Here is an 18,599-nt window from a genome sequence, read left to right as displayed (position 1 = left end):
CGTCCATTTTATATGTTTTTGTAATTAAATTGAAACTTACATTCAATTTCACATTGTTATATATTTCTTCGAGCAGCAACATTTACATTACCCAGTGCTCTTGACAAAATGACAATGAAACCTTGCATCACGTGCTCCAGGCGTACTCGCTTTATGCTATGAATCGAATAGAAACAGATATTGACCACAAACCATGGATATCACTACGAAACTCTATGGCAATCGGAATCCAGCTTTCATCTACTTACTATGGTTATCATCATCATCATCATCATCATCATCACCATATCATCATCATCATCATCATCATCAACAACAACAACAACAACATCATCATTTTTTTTTTGTTCTCAACTGATCACACTCATATTCATATATACCTCGACCACCGCTTTCGCTCTTCCGTTCAATACAATCAAATTAGATATCGCACGAACACGCTTGAATGAAGGAGAAAAAGTATTTTCCCACTGGTCCATACGTTTGGAACAAATTTTCCACTTCCTCTTCAAAATATGTCTTCCCTCGAATCCCTCAAAAATAACGTTTACGTATATGTATTCCGTAAATGATTGTGTTCAATCAATTTCATTTCCCTCTCTTGAATCGCGATCCAGAACATTCTTTTTATTAATTATTTTTTTGATGGACAAGTCCTTGTAACAAGACGACGCCAATAGGTCTCTCTCCCCTGTTTTTATTTCAAAAAATGGTTAGTTTGATCTTTTTTGACACAAAATATCTGGCTACTATTCTGCGACTGGAGACTATGATGTGCGGACTGCCGACTATGGATTTAATTAGTGACTTTGACTGAGTACGACTACGATTATTGATTATGACAACAATGGCGACCATGACCAGCGAATTTAACTCTCCAGCTATCACTGGAATTATGGATGGTGATATGAACCCTATAAATGCGGAAGTCTCGACAGGGGTAAATTTGACCTCTAAATATCTTGATATTTATTGAATTGTTGAATATATTTTTGTAGGGAAGTTGAGGCGTTATTTACGTAGAGAGGTGGGCCGGTGGAACCGACATTTATTGTTACTTGTGTTGGCCTTGGCCTCTACTAACTCTAAGTCTAAGTCTAGGCACTTTGGACTGACACCTGTCTGGCCATAATAAAAAAAACCCATCGTCATCGCAGTTTAGTTTAGGCTAAAAAGTTTAGGAGCAGCAGCAGTGGGAGTCAAATTGTGACCCAACTCATCACCCATACTCATAAGTCATAAGAAAGTTGTGACTGGAAATTGCCGTTCCAGTTTAGGGGGGTTCACTTAAAGTAAAGATGCATAACTTCGTTATGAAGAGGAATATCGCAGATATTTCGGTATCATTCTTTTCGTCTTTCAATTTCCTTGAAATGGTGCCAAGTAACGAAAAATCCATCAAAGATTTCAGGAGTTAGAAGAAGTTAAAATTTGTCAATTTTCAAATGCGTTTATTTTTTATTTACAATTTACAGCGTGTGTTTTGAAGATAAAAACGCTTGTTTTTAGAATAACATCTAAACTTTATTCATGACAAATTTTAGGGCTCTATATTTTTAACTCTGACTCTGCGTCGAAATGCCATGTTTTCATTATCTTCTCACCATAGTAAGCTGAAGTTCTGAATGTCGTTGGTGCTTTTGGCTTTTGGCTTAAAAATGATACCCAACGGAGCTGTAGAAAGGTATAAAAATTGTTAAACAATGTCAAAATTAAAACGATACCCTACAATTACAATAAAGATGATGGATCAATGGCACAAGAAATAGATGAAGCCTCAGCGATCTAGGTATGACTGCCACGTCTGCTGTTACCAAATATTTTCTCAGTTCACTTTTGATTGGGTAAGGGATCAGAAATTTGTTGACAACCATCGTTTCAGACTGAGTAACGATTTCCTGATCAACTGCACATCCATATACTTAGGATTACTTTCCATTTCCAGTGTAAGGCTCTCAGACAAGTCAATTCCATTCTTCATTTTCCGCTGAAATCGCTTTACTTCTGTGTCATGATGTGGATTATCCTTTCCTACGAAAGACATTATTGAATTTTTTGAACAAGTTGACTTTGATGATTAAATCTTCTGTTTCCGCAAATATCATTACACTCAAGTCACTTTCCACCACTCTTATTATGTCATTATTCCTTTCTGGCAGAGTAACAAACTGTATCATCTCATGGCTGGTATTTTGACAAAATAAATTCGTTTCCTATTTTCCACCTGCACTAAATTGGAGGTCTAAACCAGGGTACTCTTCTCTTTCGCATTCTTTATTGTAACTCGTGACGTATCGTCGTTCTATATGATTTGCCTGCATTGACTGAGAACCGACTCCCATGAGTTGTGCTGACTGGATGTGTAGTTTGCTCTACTATTGTTAATGATGTCTTTTTTGTGATGAGTGTTATTGACGTCTCAGATTTTAACGGTGCCTCCTGTGTCATCTATATCTGCAGACACACAAAGTCAATGTCATTGGCCACTGGTTGGTCATTATTATTTGTGGGCGAGTTAGTGTGTTATGAGTCAAGTCTGACACACCATTGTCTTCAGACACACAGACCTCTCACAAATCTGTGTTCTGACACAGCCACGGCTGCAATAAAATGGTTGTCTTTGTCGATTACCGGGTGCACATGGTCGTCATCCCCTAAATTATTGTTTTCCATTACTAACTCCCGTGAATGGTTTACGTGATCTGTTTTTGATTTTAAATAACCTCTTGAGCCTTTTATTGTCTCGTTGACATTGAGAGGGAGGTTTCCTACAGTAGCTATTGATAGGTGTGGACTAGTGATGGGGTCCGGTCGTGACACATGTGTCAACAATGGAGTCGAAGCGTATGACCAGCGTAGTTCTTGATTGTTACAAGCTATTTTATACCAAAAAAAAGCCTGGCCTTTTCGTTATTGGCAGACAAATTTATCATATTTATCAAGCTGGCAGAAAGATTTTATGCAAAATGCCAAATTGGCAATAATCAAAAGTCCAGGTTTTTGATTATTGCCAGACAGATGCACAGTTGTTATTATGCAAAAGGAGCCGAATTACAAATTATCGACTCAAATCTTGTTGACATCTGTGAAAACAAATACACACGAACATATTATGTAATTTGTTTGAAGGACAAACAACTCTTTGAGGCACTGTTTGTGGTGTTTGATATTTTCAAGAGGTGTGTTTTAATAAATTCAAGTTTGAAAATTTTCATCAACATCCAATGCAGAGGTGATCATTTACATAATTTTGCACCTCAAAGGAAGATGCTTTTGTACATTACAGTGGTTAGTTGTTGCTACACACTAGTGCATTGCATGACAAAATATTTCGAGGCAAAAATGTCAAATTGATCTGTAATTGTATTTTTTATACATTTTTTAATGCAGATATTTAGAGGGATATTCTATAATGGAAATTCTTTTTTCAACAGACATACTCCTCTCTGGTTTCTTTGTCTTTGTTTTGTTTTTAAGGGTTTTACGGCACTTGCAACACATTCAGGTTTCTTTATTACAGGGTTTTCAGGACACTTTGTTACAAATTAAATATTTGTTATTTGGAGTAATTATCTTTTTCTTCTTGATTGATTGTTTCCAAACCAGACGACTATAATGGCCACAGAGTTTGATGGAGGAGTTATTATTGGGGCTGATTCCAGAACCACCACAGGGTAAGAGCTTGCTGTTTATTTATTATTTTTTCATAAATGCAGAGTTTCCTTTTATTTCTTCTTCTTCTTCGTTCCCGTCACGTCACATGGTCAGTCCGGTCTGGTGAATGAAGCCCACAGTGGTCCTGAGGTCGTCCTCACTGCCGTACAGCTTCTTTGAGTATGGGGTTGGGTCAGGCCAGAAGTTCCTTCTCAACTGGTTGTACCTTGGACATTCCATTAGGACATGATGTCCATTTTCATTTTCAAGTCCGCAGTCACATTGTCCAGAGGCACCTGCTCTGGACATCCTCCACATATGTTCCTTTAACTGGTTGTGTCCAGTTCTCAGTCTGAAGATGATGACCTGTTCCTTTCTGTCGAGCACCTTGATTGGGTCATTCATGTTGTATTCTGGGTGCTTCTCTCTCCATCTCTGAGACTGGATAAATTTGGCCATTTTGTTAATTTCTCCTGTTGAGTACGTTGGGGAGGGTTGCTGCATGCGACTGCCTGCCTTTGCCAGTTGGTCAGCGATCTGATTTCCAAGTATCCCACAGTGTCCTGGAATCCACTGCAGTACAATGTTGGTAAACTTGCTTAGCTTCATGAGGTCTTCCACCAAGGCGTCTATATCATCCGCAAAGGACATCATTATATCCTCCAGAATTTTCTTAGCATCTGTTAAAATCACTATGTGTCTTGGTTTTTCATTTTCTGAGAGGATTTGCTTAACAGCTTCATGGATTGCATCTGCCTCTGACTTGTAGATTGAAGTGCGAGTACCAGTCGGTTTGCTGATCTCCTTTTGTTGACCATTTGTGTACTCGATGTGCACTCCCAGGCCCCCGCACGTGTGTTCTTTATTGCATGAACCATCGGTATAGATTCTTGTCCATTTTTTTTCAGGGTAGTTTTGATCTATGCACTTCTGTACAGACTTCTTGATTTCTTCGCCGTGTTTTTGTTTTGTTGAAATGTCACCAACGGATGTCTTGATTTTCAAGTGATTTTGCCTTTTCCAAATTGGTACTCTGATATTTGCTTTGCATTTTTGGGTCATTATTTCGTCAAGTTCGTGATCTTTTTCAATTTGCTGGGCTCTTTCAATAAAGTGTGATCTTTTCAGCCGCCTAGTTTTCTTTTGTTGCGCTCTAGCGTGAAGAGGCTGATCTGTCATTGTTTTCACGTCTGTGTATTGTTTCAAAATTTTTGATTCCCTTCTTTCTGATAGAGATGTAAGTCCTGTTATGGTTTCCATTGCATGTATCGGTGTCGATTTCATTCCTCCAGTTATTATCCTCATGTTGCTGTTTTGCACTTTGTCCAGTTTTTCCATTTGAGTTTTGGAGCAGTTTCCCCATGCAGATATCCCGTATTCTAGCGCTGGTCTCACATATCCTGTGTAAGTTTGTTTCAGTATATCGGAGCTAGCTCCCCAAGTTGTTCCAGCTAGTTTTTTCAAGAGTTGTGTTCGCTTTACCCCAACTTTCTGACTGTTGCTGATTTGATTTTTCCATGTTAGTCTTGGGTCAAAATGGACTCCTAGGTATTTTGGTGCGTCGTCTTTTTCCAATTCATGGTCTTCAATACGTAGCTTTGCTTTTTCATCTTTTGGGGAGAGGCTAAATATTGTGAACTTTGTCTTCACTGCATTTATTTTCATCGCCCAGTTGTCAGTCCATTCTTTGATATTATCCAGTGTGATTTGCATCCTGTGTTGTGCCTTGATTAAGTTTTGGTCAGAACTAATCAGAGCTAGGTCATCTGCGTACATCGACATTTTCACTCCTCGACATAGTGTTTCTCTTATATCATTTACATAGAGAAGAAATAGTGTAGGTGATAGTACTCCACCTTGTGGGACTCCATGTTTTAGTTTTGCTTCTCTACTTTTGTGACCTTGTGTTGTTACTCTTGCCTTTCTTGTTTTTAGGTAGTTTTGTATCCAGTTGAGCATGTTATGGGATACTTTTGATTTTTGTAGTTTATATACCAGACCTTTTTTCCACACTTTGTCGAATGCTTTTTCAAAGTCCACCCATACCACAATTTTTTTCTTTCCATCCTGAAACGAGTCTTCTGTTTCTTGGGATATGTAGGTTACTTGATTTTCAGTACTCCTGTGTCTTCTGAAACCAGCTTGTTCATTTATAAGCACATTATAGTTTTCAAGATACCACATCAGTCTGGAGTTGATAATTCTTTCTACCAGCTTGCACATGCAGCTTGTAAGACTTATAGGTCGGTAATTTGCGGCTTTATTTGCTTGTTTTCCTTCTTTCTTAATTGGGACAATAAAAGCCTTTTTCCATATATCTGGTATTTTACCATTTTTCCAAGTGCTGTTGTAGAGTTGTAATAGCTTCTTTTTCGCTGTCTTTCCAAGATGGATAAGCATCTCATTTGTTACTTCGTCTGGGCCTGGCGATTTCTTTGTTTTTAACACTTTGAGAGAGCTTTCTAGTTCTTCCATAGTTAGCTTCTTTGTCATTACTTCATCTATGGCTTCCTTGAGTTCCTTTTTTTGTTTTCTGCATTCTTTTTTAACTCTTTTCTTCAGTTCTTTTTCTATTGTGTTGTCACTAATTTTTTTGAACTGCTCCATGAATAGGTCTGCAGCTTGTTGTGGACCGACAAGTTCTCCTTCTTTTTCCAAAGCGGGAGGGGCGTAGTGATTCGGTTCTCTATTTAGGACTTTTGTAAGTTTCCAAAGTTTATTTCCATCTTTTTCGAAGTTAAGGCTATGCGTTTTTTCTTTCCATGCCATTTTGGATGTCGTTGCCATTTCTTTTTTAAAGGCAGCTTCTGCCTCTTTATACGCTGCAATATTGTCATCACAGGGGTCTGCTTCAGCCTTTTCTCTTGTTTCCGATACTTCATTACTTAACTGATTTAGATCGTCTGTCCAGAGTGGTATATAATTTTTCTTGTTCCCCTTGGGATACTTTCTTTTGCTGCTTTTAGGATGGCCTTTGTCAGTTCTTTTGCACTTTTGTTGACATTCTTGGTTTTACAGTTTATGTTTTTGCAGTGGCTGTCTGTAAGTTGTTCAAAGCTTTCCCATTTTGCTCTTTTGTAGTTCCATCTTGGATAGTTTGTGTTTTGTTTTCATTTTGATGATAGAGGTTTGTGATGATTGGCCTATGGTCGCTACCACCCAGTTGGGGCTGTACTGTTCTATTTATCGTCTTTGCTATATCATCTGTGGCAAACGTAAGATCTGGGGTAGATGTGGTTTTCCACGCTCTTGAGAAATATGTGTCCTCATCTTCATCGTCATACAATAGTTGAAGTTTTGTTTCAATTTGCCAGTTTTCTACTGTTTCACCACGTTTGTCCATATCTCCATATCCCCAGCTTTGAGAGTGACTGTTAAAGTCCCCTAGTACCAGACATCTTTCTTCCTGGATTTTCATCTTGTCTAAATGAAGCTCTTTGTTTGGTGGGCAATAGCAGTTAAAAATCAGGAGTTCTTTCTTTCCGATACATACTTTAATTTGCTGTATTTCTGATTCCTCTTGTGTATCAATTTTTATGCCTGCGGTGGGGTAGTCGTTTTTTACTAATGTCATCACGCCTCCTTTGTGATCCTTTCTATCATGCCTTATTACCTGGTAGCCTCTGATGGCAAATCTCATGTTTTCCGTGAGGTGAGTTTCTTGAATGCAGGCAATTTTGATGTCCTGCTCTTTGAGTCTCTTTTCAAGGGCTATTTTCTTCTTCGCAATGCCCTCAGCATTCCATTGGAGAATTTTAATTGTGTTTGGTGTTCCAGTCGCATGTAACCTTGATCCTCCTCCCCTGGTTCCGCAAGATGAAGTCAAGGTACCACCAGATCGCTTGGGTGGGCCATTGAGGCCCGGCACTAGGCCCGTCCGGCGGGATTCCACGGGCTTCGCACCATATCGGATTTGATTATTGTGACGTGTCATATTGGGATTTAAGCATGCAGTGGCAGTTTCCAGTTTCCTGTGATATTTGCGCCTTCCGGCCCCGCTGCTCTGTCTTCGGCGTGCTGTTTTTCAGGATTTGCTTCCTTAGCCTTTGGCCATCCAAGGTCTGTCCACAAGGCAGTGGCGGTTTTGCTTCAGAGTGTCCTTCTCCTAGATCGATTGCGGTCCCCTGTTAGCGAACTCGATCTGTCCGGGTTTTTGTTCGGAGTGTCCTTCTCTTAGATGGATTGCGGTCCCCCATTTACGAACTCCATCTGTCCAGGTTTTTGTTCGGAGTGTCCTTCTCTTAGATGGATTGCGGTCCCCCGTTTACGAACTCCATCTGTCCGGGTTTTTGCTCAGAGTGTCCTTCTCTTAGATGGATGTCAGTCCCCCGATGACGAGCTCCATCTACCCGTGGTCAGATGGTCTAAGTTGGGAATCCGGAAGGATGTCCTGTAGAGAGTCAGTCCCTTTTCACCCCTCCCCCACGTCGTGGACAACACCCACACCCAAGGGTGTGGACTAGGGGAAGCTGAACTCGACGGTTGATTTCCTCCCTTCTTCCTTCCTTGTTGACGATGCTGACCGTTGTAGATCATTCTTGGTCTGGCCTCTCACTTACGATCATCGAGACACGCAAGCCCTCCGACCGCGACAAGGTCATATGATCCACCGGAGAGTTCCTTTTATTTATTATCCGGTTCCCATACGTTGCAAACTGAATTAATATTGCACTGGGATTGTCTTCTTTAGCTCCAACACACATTTAGCACTAAAACAGTGCTTTTCTATTTTTAAAATATTTTTTCATGTAGATGTAGACTTTAGGAATGATGCTGGAAACTGGTGCAATCACTTTTCAAGCCTGTCTGTAAAGTTGGGGGGAGACCTTTAGACATTTGTCAGTTTGTTGTTATACACAATAATCTTGAAAATTTCACCAAAAACAATGACGTATTCGTGTTCAGTGACTCAAAATGCTTACTTATATCATATTTGACTGATAATCATAGATGGTGTTGTTCTAAAAATTGTCCAAAATATCAAAGCAATCATAGAACAACATTTTGATAAAAAAATTGGTATCATATAATATAGGCAGATTAATAATAATAATAATACATTTCTTTATGATTAGCTTCAATTGCAATTGATATTGATTTGAATCAATAGGTAGGTTATCCTGATTTATTATTGGACTCTGATTGATCATAACTGGTGAAAGTTTAATATTTAGATTGTATAGATTACAATGCATCTTTTTTTATTCACATGAAATGTACCTTGAACGATTTTTTTGTCCTTTTTATTCATTTCCTCTTTATTTTTTAATTTTTGTCTTCAGCGCATACATTGCCAACAGAGTAACTGATAAATTGACTAAGGTGACAGACTTCATCTATTGCTGTCGATCAGGATCGGCAGCCGATACTCAAGCCATTGCAGACATTGTCAAATATCATATTGAATTCCATAGGTGAGTTGTAGTGCTGGGCTGTTGAAGACATTGTCAAGCACGGGACTGAATTTCAAAGGGAGTTGGTAGTGCTGGTTATTTTCTACAGTTTCAGTACTTATTAAACCCATTACATCCTAAGCCAAAATAAGGTTCTCTTCCCTCCCTCCCCCCCCCCCCCCCCCCCTCTCCTCTCCTCTCCTCTTCTTCTTCGTCCTAAGCCAAAATGAGGTCACATGCCCCTATTATCTTAAGTCGAGTTACTCTGGAAAAATTCTATTTCCAAGTAACAGTTAATTTTGAGCTTGCTATCTTAGGTATACAGCAATCATATCTCTATTGGGCGGGTTGGGATGACAGGTTTGGAAACAGCAGGCAGTTACGTGCTGTTTAAGATGAAAGGTCTAGGACTTCCCAGTTGTGGGTGGAAAAGAGTGTAATTGGTTAAGCCCACCAAACCAGAGTGGGCACTTAAATCAATATGGATGGGAAATAAAGAGTATAGATAAGTGACAGGTGAAAACAGAACAAGAATATCATGGTGTCAAGAGAGCCAAACTCAGGATCCAATTGAGATGACACCCTCCACCTGGCTGAGAGAGAGCGAGAGAGAGATCGGCTAGCTGTCACACTAGCCAGTGAGCTATCCAGCAATACGAATCCGATACCTAATCACTTCCACTCCTCACTTATCTCCTTGGCACTTCTCTTCTCACCTTAAATTCCCCACCCATTAATGCATAACAGTTCCAGCCTCATTCCATCACTGAATTGCTAGTTTGCCACTGGTACTGATACACATTAGAGTGAAGCGTCATATGCATAAAACACTCGTCAAACATACTTTGCACACCCCCTTTCTCCTTTCATACACGTACATGAACACACATGCTCTACACACACAAGATAACACATTAACTAGCACAGTTAACGTCAAAAATGGAGAATGATGACGGCTTTTGTTTCCATTCAAAAGAAACTTAGGCAAAAAAAATGTTATTTATGAACGCGAAAATGGTCTAGTTAGTTCAAGATCACCATGTTTATCTCCAATCGTGGTCAAGATTTTTGTGTTGCGAGTACTAGGGAAATAGAGGGATTAAAGCGGGGAAATGAGACGTGTTTGAAATTTTCATGCTGCACTGTAGTTCTAAAACAGCCGAATACTCCGCTAAACTGGGCTAGTTTAGTCGAATGCTCTTTCAGATCTGCGAAGCACAATCAATGTGAAAACTTTTGCTCGCTCACAGGTTGTGCCAGTGATGTCGAAGTCCAAGAATATCTATTCTATTCTCAGGACTACGAAAGTCAAGACTTGCTGGTTTTCCCGACAATGTCATTGGCTGATATAGACATACTGTGAGAAATGAAACTGCGGTTGTACAAAGTGAAAGTTACCAACAGAGGGCTTTTGTTTACATTTTTGCTGTCAAAATTAGCCTTTGATTTTCAGATCTCGTCTGTTTCAATTTCAAAATGCGAGAAGATTTTGTCGATCATTCTCTGGCCTAAAAGCTATTGAGAATGGTGTAAAAAAAATAATTTTTAAACAATTTTAAATGGTCTTGGCTTGAGGAAAAGGACAGCACTGGTGATTTTCTCTCTGATTATATGTGGAAACTTACAGGTCCATGCATCTGCTTTTTCGTCATATGTAACGAGAGGTTGGCTTATGGTTACAGTAGAGGATTGCTTTCTTGCAGTTTTTCACACTCTCACTAAAACAGGTCTTGGTTTTCTATACATGAGTGCAAGGTTTCCGACTTTTTGTCTTAGTTATCTATACATGGGTGCAAGATTTCCAACTTTTTGTCTTAGTTATCTATACATGGGTGCAAGAGTTCCGACTTTTTGCCTTGGTTATCTAAACATAGGTGCAAAATTTTTTGCTTTTTGTCTTGGTTATTTAAACATGGGTGCATGATATATGGCTTTTTGCCTTGGTTATCTAAACATGGCTTCAAGATTTATGGCTTTTTGCCTTGGTTATCTAAACATGGCATCAAGATTTATGGCTTTTTGTCTTGGTTATTTAAACATGGGTGCAAGATTTATGGCTTTTTGTCTTGATTATCTAAACATGGCTTCAAGATTTCTGGCTTTTTGTCTTTGTTATTTAAACATGGATGCAAGATTTATGGCTTTTTGAAATGGATTTTAATTTCTTTCTATTATTTAGATCACCCCATATAATACTGTTTTGAGGCAGTAAGTCACATTTCAAAAAAGTTTCATGGTTTTTGAATTTGTTGGAAATGGATTTAAGGCTTTTAATTTTTAATTTTCTAATTGGCCTAATCAACATGCACTCGTGTCTATGATTAAATATTTGAGTTGAAAATATTGTTTTGCTGCTGTTGCAGTTAACAAAAAAAACTTTTTTTTTTCCATTGTGTTGTGTTCTTAGATCATTCATTGATAAGATATATTATTCCAAGACTAAAAAACCAAATTGTTACAGGAAAAAGCATTTATTAAACAACATAACATAAGAAACACGTGTACAGGATGACGGTTGGATACAGAATGACTCCCAACAAGGTAGCCAGTAGAATAGACACTAGTTGTGAACAATACTTCATTAGATGGTAACAACAAGATATGAAGTGAGTAGAAAAGTGCCAGAAGACAATAGAGAATAAAAATTTTTTTCGCGGCGGTGGTGGGGTTTGAACCTGCGACCTTATTGGTACGACAACTCCGCCTGGCAGGTGAGAGCGTGGCTCTACCGTGTGAGCTATCCACGAACACAAAAATATTCGTTTCAAACCCAAAGTCATTTCTAGATCCCTCTCTCACCCACTTCTTGAGATCGCCGATTCGTTCGCCACCATCGCGAAGTAATTTTGACCAGCAGTTAAGCTTAATAGCCAATATTCTCATCACAAACATATAACATAGAAACGATTGAGACATTGAGTATGCTCCGGTGTATGGGGTGAATTTTTAATTCAGAAAAGTGAGTGGAGCAGGCACTTATGTTGGTAACAACAAGATATGAAGTGAGTAGAAAAGTGCCAGAAGACAATAGAGAATAAAAATTTTTTTCGCGGCGGTGGTGGGGTTTGAACCTGCGACCTTATTGGTACGACAACTCCGCCTGGCAGGTGAGAGCGTGGCTCTACCGTGTGAGCTATCCACGAACACAAAAATATTCGTTTCAAACCCAAAGTCATTTCTAGATCCCTCTCTCACCCACTTCTTGAGATCGCCGATTCGTTCGCCACCATCGCGAAGTAATTTTGACCAGCAGTTAAGCTTAATAGCCAATATTCTCATCACAAACATATAACATAGAAACGATTGAGACATTGAGTATGCTCCGGTGTATGGGGTGAATTTTTAATTCAGAAAAGTGAGTGGAGCAGGCACTTATGTTGGTAACAACAAGATATGAAGTGAGTAGAAAAGTGCCAGAAGACAATAGAGAATAAAAAATGTTTTCGCGGCGGTGGTGGGGTTTGAACCTGCGACCTTATTGGTACGACAACTCCGCCTGGCAGGTGAGAGCGTGGCTCTACCGTGTGAGCTATCCACGAACACAAAAATATTCGTTTCAAACCCAAAGTCATTTCTAGATCCCTCTCTCACCCACTTCTTGAGATCGCCGATTCGTTCGCCACCATCGCGAAGTAATTTTGACCAGCAGTTAAGCTTAATAGCCAATATTCTCATCACAAACATATAACATAGAAACGATTGAGACATTGAGTATGCTCCGGTGTATGGGGTGAATTTTTAATTCAGAAAAGTGAGTGGAGCAGGCACTTATGTTGGTAACAACAAGATATGAAGTGAGTAGAAAAGTGCCAGAAGACAATAGAGAATAAAAATTTTTTTTTTTCGCGGCGGTGGTGGGGTTTGTGATGAGAATATTGGCTATTAAGCTTAACTGCTGGTCAAAATTACTTCGCGATGGTGGCGAACGAATCGGCGATCTCAAGAAGTGGGTGAGAGAGGGATCTAGAAATGACTTTGGGTTTGAAACGAATATTTTTGTGTTCGTGGATAGCTCACACGGTAGAGCCACGCTCTCACCTGCCAGGCGGAGTTGTCGTACCAATAAGGTCGCAGGTTCAAACCCCACCACCGCCGCGAAAACATTTTTTATTCTCTATTGTCTTCTGGCACTTTTCTACTCACTTCATATCTTGTTGTTACCAACATAAGTGCCTGCTCCACTCACTTTTCTGAATTAAAAATTCACCCCATACACCGGAGCATACTCAATGTCTCAATCGTTTCTATGTTATATGTTTGTGATGAGAATATTGGCTATTAAGCTTAACTGCTGGTCAAAATTACTTCGCGATGGTGGCGAACGAATCGGCGATCTCAAGAAGTGGGTGAGAGAGGGATCTAGAAATGACTTTGGGTTTGAAACGAATATTTTTGTGTTCGTGGATAGCTCACACGGTAGAGCCACGCTCTCACCTGCCAGGCGGAGTTGTCGTACCAATAAGGTCGCAGGTTCAAACCCCACCACCGCCGCGAAAAAAATTTTTTATTCTCTATTGTCTTCTGGCACTTTTCTACTCACTTCATATCTTGTTGTTACCAACATAAGTGCCTGCTCCACTCACTTTTCTGAATTAAAAATTCATTAGATGGATGATACAAGTTACGATACTTGAATACAATAACTTTCATTGATGGCTTTGGTATGATTTAATGTGAATGCCCTTTTTGTCATAAATGCAATTTAATTTTTGTGGTCAACAGGCAGCTTTATCATTTACTTTCATATTTCAGAATGGAAATGGGCGAACAACCAATGGTGAAGACTGTAGCCAATATTTTTAAACAATTGTGTTACGACTACAGGGATCAACTGACAGCTGGTATCATTGTGGCAGGATGGGACAGGGTTAATGGTGGACAGGTTGGTGTTGTATGAGTTAATTCTCATTTATTAGACCACAATAATACTACACTCCAGCACAGTTTCCTCGAACTCCTCTGGACATGCAAAAAGTTTGAGGAAACCATGCCTTGCCAAAAACGTCTTGATGGAGGGGGGGCAATGTAACTCAGAGGTATTTGCTTCGTACCCGAAAGATATCTAGTTTGAATATTCCTCGTGTTATGTGGCCCAAAGCAAGCCATCTCTCCCTAGCTCAATGTGGTGATGAGCTGCGGCTGTCACCTGGGTTATTCCAGTCTTTCCTTGAAATAGACCCTAAGACAAATATCCACTTGAGGATGAATAAAGGGAATGTTATTCAGTATTTACTTTATCAATATGTTGAGGAAGATAACCATATACATGACATTTTACATGGGGGGGGGGGGGGGGGGGTTCTGTATCACAACATTCATTTAGCGTCGTAACCAACCATTATCAAAATCATGGCCCGTGGCATTGAAATTAGAGCGAATTGCGAAGTGATAAGAATAAGAAGAGAGGTGTCAGTTATGCGAAACAGCTATAGAGTCTGTGAATGGCTGTGTGTGTCTCATTGTGTATCATATTGTATACACACACCTGTAGAGTAGATTGATACACTTATACGTAACTGCCAAAGACACAGTAAGTCATCAGTGGCTGAAATCACTGGTCGCATTAAAAAATAAACCCTTTAATTTTTATTTTTTTTTAAATTTTACGTTGGCTTGGTGAAATTAGTTTGAGGAATCCGTGTTCGAGGTAAAAATTAGTTCGAGGAAGGAGTGGAATGATGTGAAAGAATAATAAGTAAAAAGAAAACAGGATATTCGAATGAGTTTGAGGAAACCGTGCTTTAGTGAACATTAATCTGGCCCTCCAGATGTGGCCGTAATGTTCTTTGATTTTTGGGTTTCCGTAATTAAACCACAAAATTGGCTATTTTCTCAAATTTCTTGCAATTTTCGGCTTTTTGGGGTTTTTTTTTATCTTTCAAAGGCTGTAATTCACCATTTATCAAGATATAACCTTCAAATTTTAATTGGTTATTCTGCTAAAGTTTTCTAATTGATGAAATTTAGACACATTTTTGAGATATGGTGCCTTTTGTTTTTCTTTTTTTAAAATTTCTTATTAGTTTCTGGTCACATTTTAATGTAAGGGCTCCCTCTCATTTTTCACTAAGACCCAACAATTCTCTCTACGTTCTAAAGAAAGCAGTATTTTGGGTAAAACTGTCAGCAGAGGTAGCAAAACACCTCAACGATATCAGGGAGTGAAATCTCCAGAGTTTAGGGGAAGGCAATGTCTTTATGATTATTTCAACTCTGATTATGTTGTTGACAACAATTCAGTCACTGAAAGTGATGCTGACGATAGTGACAGTGATGGCGCTTCGACTACGACTTAGAGAAAAGAACAGTCTCAGTCACAGACGTAATTCTATCTGTTATTCACCCCAGTGGTTGAGTTGCAAAATGACAGAGGCATTTGTGTACTCAGTGGTGGCTTGTATTCATGTGCATTGACCAGCATTCCAAAGAGTGGACAATGACAAGAATGATATGAATGTAATATTTGGTAAACATTTACATTCTCAACACTGAATTGAAATCTTCTACTTCTACCTCAGAGGCAGATTTTAGGCCAATTTCAAAGGTACCATAAATAGAGTTTAAAGGGGGGGGGGGGGGGGGGGGGAGAATTAAATAAAATAATTTATTAACTTGGATAGGTAGTAGTGTGGAGTACAGTAGAACATGAAAGTAACGTACTCGGAAATAGCGAGTAAAATCTAAATCCCCGTTTTTTCCCATTATTTGAGTCAATAAAATTAGCATGAAAGTAGCGAGTATGAAAAAGAGGTCAACTCGGAAATAACGAGCATTTCCTGCCCCAGCCTAGGACTGTGAACGAAGTAAAGCAAAACAAGAGACAATGGCAATTTAAATATTTTTAGCCTAGCCTCTTTTCTTTTCTTATTTTTCGTTAGAGTAATATTACATAGTAGCCTAGTCTGTAGTAGTACATAATAGGCGAAACAAATTTGGGTGGGGGTTGGGTTTGTGTGCGTGTGTGTGTATTGGGGGTGGGGGTCAATTATTCACCCAATGTGGTGCGACGCGCGAGGTAAGCACATGTCAACAACATGCCTCACTTCGCAGCATCGGTCAGCGAGTAGCATCGTTAACGAACGACACGATCAGCGAGAGAGGGGAGTGTGGAACCATTATTTCAATGGGTCAGTGATTGAGTGATGCGCTTGCTTACCTCATCAAACATGCCGAGTGCATACAAACACTCGCGCACACACACACACACACACACTTCTATGTTCTTGTTTTTTTTCTAGTCATGATTTTACTTGAAAAAAAAAAAAACACAAAAAAACAACAAAAAACCAAGCATTCTGCCACTTCTGTGAAGAAATTGAAATAGGGGCGACGGCTTTTACTCGAATTACACACTGAGGGGAATAACCAGCAATATTATAACCTTTCCTGGCAACTCGGGAATAGCGAGAACTCGGAAATAGCGAGTAATCAGGAGTGGACCCGTCGAACTCGCTATTTCCGAGTTCTACTGTATTTTTATTGGGTTTTTTTGTCACGTTTAGGTTTTATTCCCAGGTTAGAGACTTTGGAAAATCTTTCAACAATTTGAATGAGACCATTGAAGCTTGTTTTTATGTATAAAAATGGAGTGGAAATCTTGTAGTCAAGTCACCAAGATGGTTTTTGGAAAAACAGTACATATTTTACGTTTGTTGCCTGTGGCAAGTTGAAAAATAAGTTTTATACAGAAGTTTGATTTATGGATAGCCAATAACTTCCACGGAATGTCATACCTGTTTCTCTAATTAGTTACATGTGTTTCTATTCTTGATATTGACAGGTATATTCAGTTCCAATCAGTGGTATGCTTCAACGTATGCCTTTTGCTATTGGTGGATCTGGAAGTACTTACCTCTATGGCTATGTTGATGCTAACTTCAAGCCAAAACTCTCCAAAGAAGACAGTTTGCAATTTGTGTCCAATTGTGAGTTTTGCTATTAAGTAATTATTTACACGCTTTGTTATGCTCAGCATGACTTGCAAATCAAATTACAGTCACGTCTCTCTAATCCGAACACCTCTCTCTCTCTCTCTCTCTCTCTCTCTCTCTCTCTCTCTCTCTCTCTCTCTCTCTCTCTCTCTCTCTCTCTCTCTGTGCTGATGGTTAGGTATAGGAGCGACAATCATTGATTGCATAAGGAAAACTTGACTATCGAAATAGTTTAATTTCCTAGGTTGTAAATTTTGTTTCAAGGTCATAAATCTGAATTTTAGCTGATTTCCCACCTTCAGATATATTCTACACTGCAGTCGGTTTAAGATAAACTCTGAGGTTGGTCTCGGTTTTTCTGCTCTAAATCATTAGTACGGTAATTTAAAATGTTTATGATAAACTCCATCCCTGCGCTGGTCCGATTAAGATAAACTCATCAATCTGAATTTGCACGACTGGGTTAGACAGGGAGAATAATGATAATCTCTCAATCATCTCCCCCCCCCCCCCTCTCATCCTCCATCTCCTATCTTTTAATCTCCTCATCACTCAATGCATTCATTTATCTCTATGTACATATATATTTCAGTGTGTAGTGCATGCACATGAACACACAATCACATGAACATGAGTTTGTGCCATAGCCCCCGTGTTTGCGCCTTTGTCTATCATCCCTGCCCTTCCCTCCCCATTCACACATCTCCACTGCAAAATGGGCATCTTGTAGTTGCCTACCCTTCTGTCTTGTTGAGCATTTAGATAATCGTATGCCTGTTGCATTGTATAAAAATTGCTCTATCAACTCTTAGGGGGGATAACAAATAGATTAAACATGTTTGTGTTGCTGAATGGTTGTTCCCCTTGAGTTTCTGGTCCTCAAAGAGTTTATCTTAAGCGGACTGCGGTGTACATTGTATAGTTTTTTTCAAGTTTGATAACTTTTTATTTTTATTTTGTCTTTTATTTTATTGAAAATTATTTTTTTAAAATTCCAAATGTTATTCTACAGCCGTGTCACTTGCTATCAACCGAGATGGGAGCAGTGGTGGAGTGATACGTCTGGCAGCAATCTCTAAGGATGGTGTGGAACGTTTTGTACTCACTGGCAATAAAATGCCCAAGTTTTATGAGGACAACTAATGTATTTTTTTTTTTTTGTTTTTTTTTTCAAAAATTTATTTGATTAGAATGGTTGGTTGTTTTTTATTATGGGTGAATGAAAGAGTTGTTTGAGGTAAATAATTAAATGAATGAATGTTATAGTCGTAATAATTTTTTTTTTAATGATTGTTCTTTATTGATGATTTGACATGGAATAAAAATTTTCATTAAATACAAAGTTTCCTCTGTTTCCTTGTGTTTCAATTTATGAAATTGAGTGGCAGTCAAATGGCTAGTGTAGGTGTTGATTTCAGTATAAAACCTATTTAAAAACTCATAAATGGTTTAAACCAATCTTTTAACAAAAAGTCAGCAAAATAATTGTATCGTTATCTTATCTTTGTTTACAATCACAGCTTCATTTTTGAAGATTTTTGTGGTCAGGATTCTGAACAGTGATTCCCCAAATTGTTGAACTGTAATTGGATTTATATCTGATTCCTCTCAGCTGCTTGTA

General features: G+C 38.9%; 1 protein-coding gene across 1 annotated transcript; it reads left to right on the top strand.

Moving 5' to 3' along the window:
- Window positions 1-798: 798 nt before the first annotated feature.
- Window positions 799-18,320, top strand: LOC144971043 (proteasome subunit beta type-6-like). Its single transcript, XM_078911367.1, has 6 exons — window positions 799-940; window positions 3,607-3,674; window positions 8,937-9,068; window positions 13,800-13,929; window positions 16,828-16,972; window positions 17,991-18,320. The coding sequence occupies exons 1-6, from the start codon at window positions 839-841 to the stop codon at window positions 18,119-18,121; spliced, it is 708 nt and encodes a 235-aa protein (XP_078767493.1). The 5' UTR covers window positions 799-838; the 3' UTR covers window positions 18,122-18,320.
- Window positions 18,321-18,599: the final 279 nt, after the last annotated feature.

This window comes from Berghia stephanieae, chromosome 4 (genome assembly GCF_034508935.2).
Source record: "Berghia stephanieae isolate SIO BIC M18660-M18661 chromosome 4, UCSD_Bste_1.3, whole genome shotgun sequence".
Taxonomy (NCBI): Eukaryota; Metazoa; Mollusca; class Gastropoda; order Nudibranchia; family Aeolidiidae; genus Berghia; species Berghia stephanieae.
This window is presented reverse-complemented; position numbering and strand designations above follow the sequence as displayed.

Coding starts and splice junctions, on each gene's coding strand:
- LOC144971043 (XM_078911367.1), top strand. CDS start 839: ATGACAACAATGGCGACCATGACCAGCGAATTTAACTCTCCAGCTATC. Junction 941..3,606: donor ATGCGGAAGTCTCGACAGGG/GTAAATTTGACC, acceptor TTTCCAAACCAG/ACGACTATAATGGCCACAGA. Junction 13,930..16,827: donor ACAGGGTTAATGGTGGACAG/GTTGGTGTTGTA, acceptor TGATATTGACAG/GTATATTCAGTTCCAATCAG.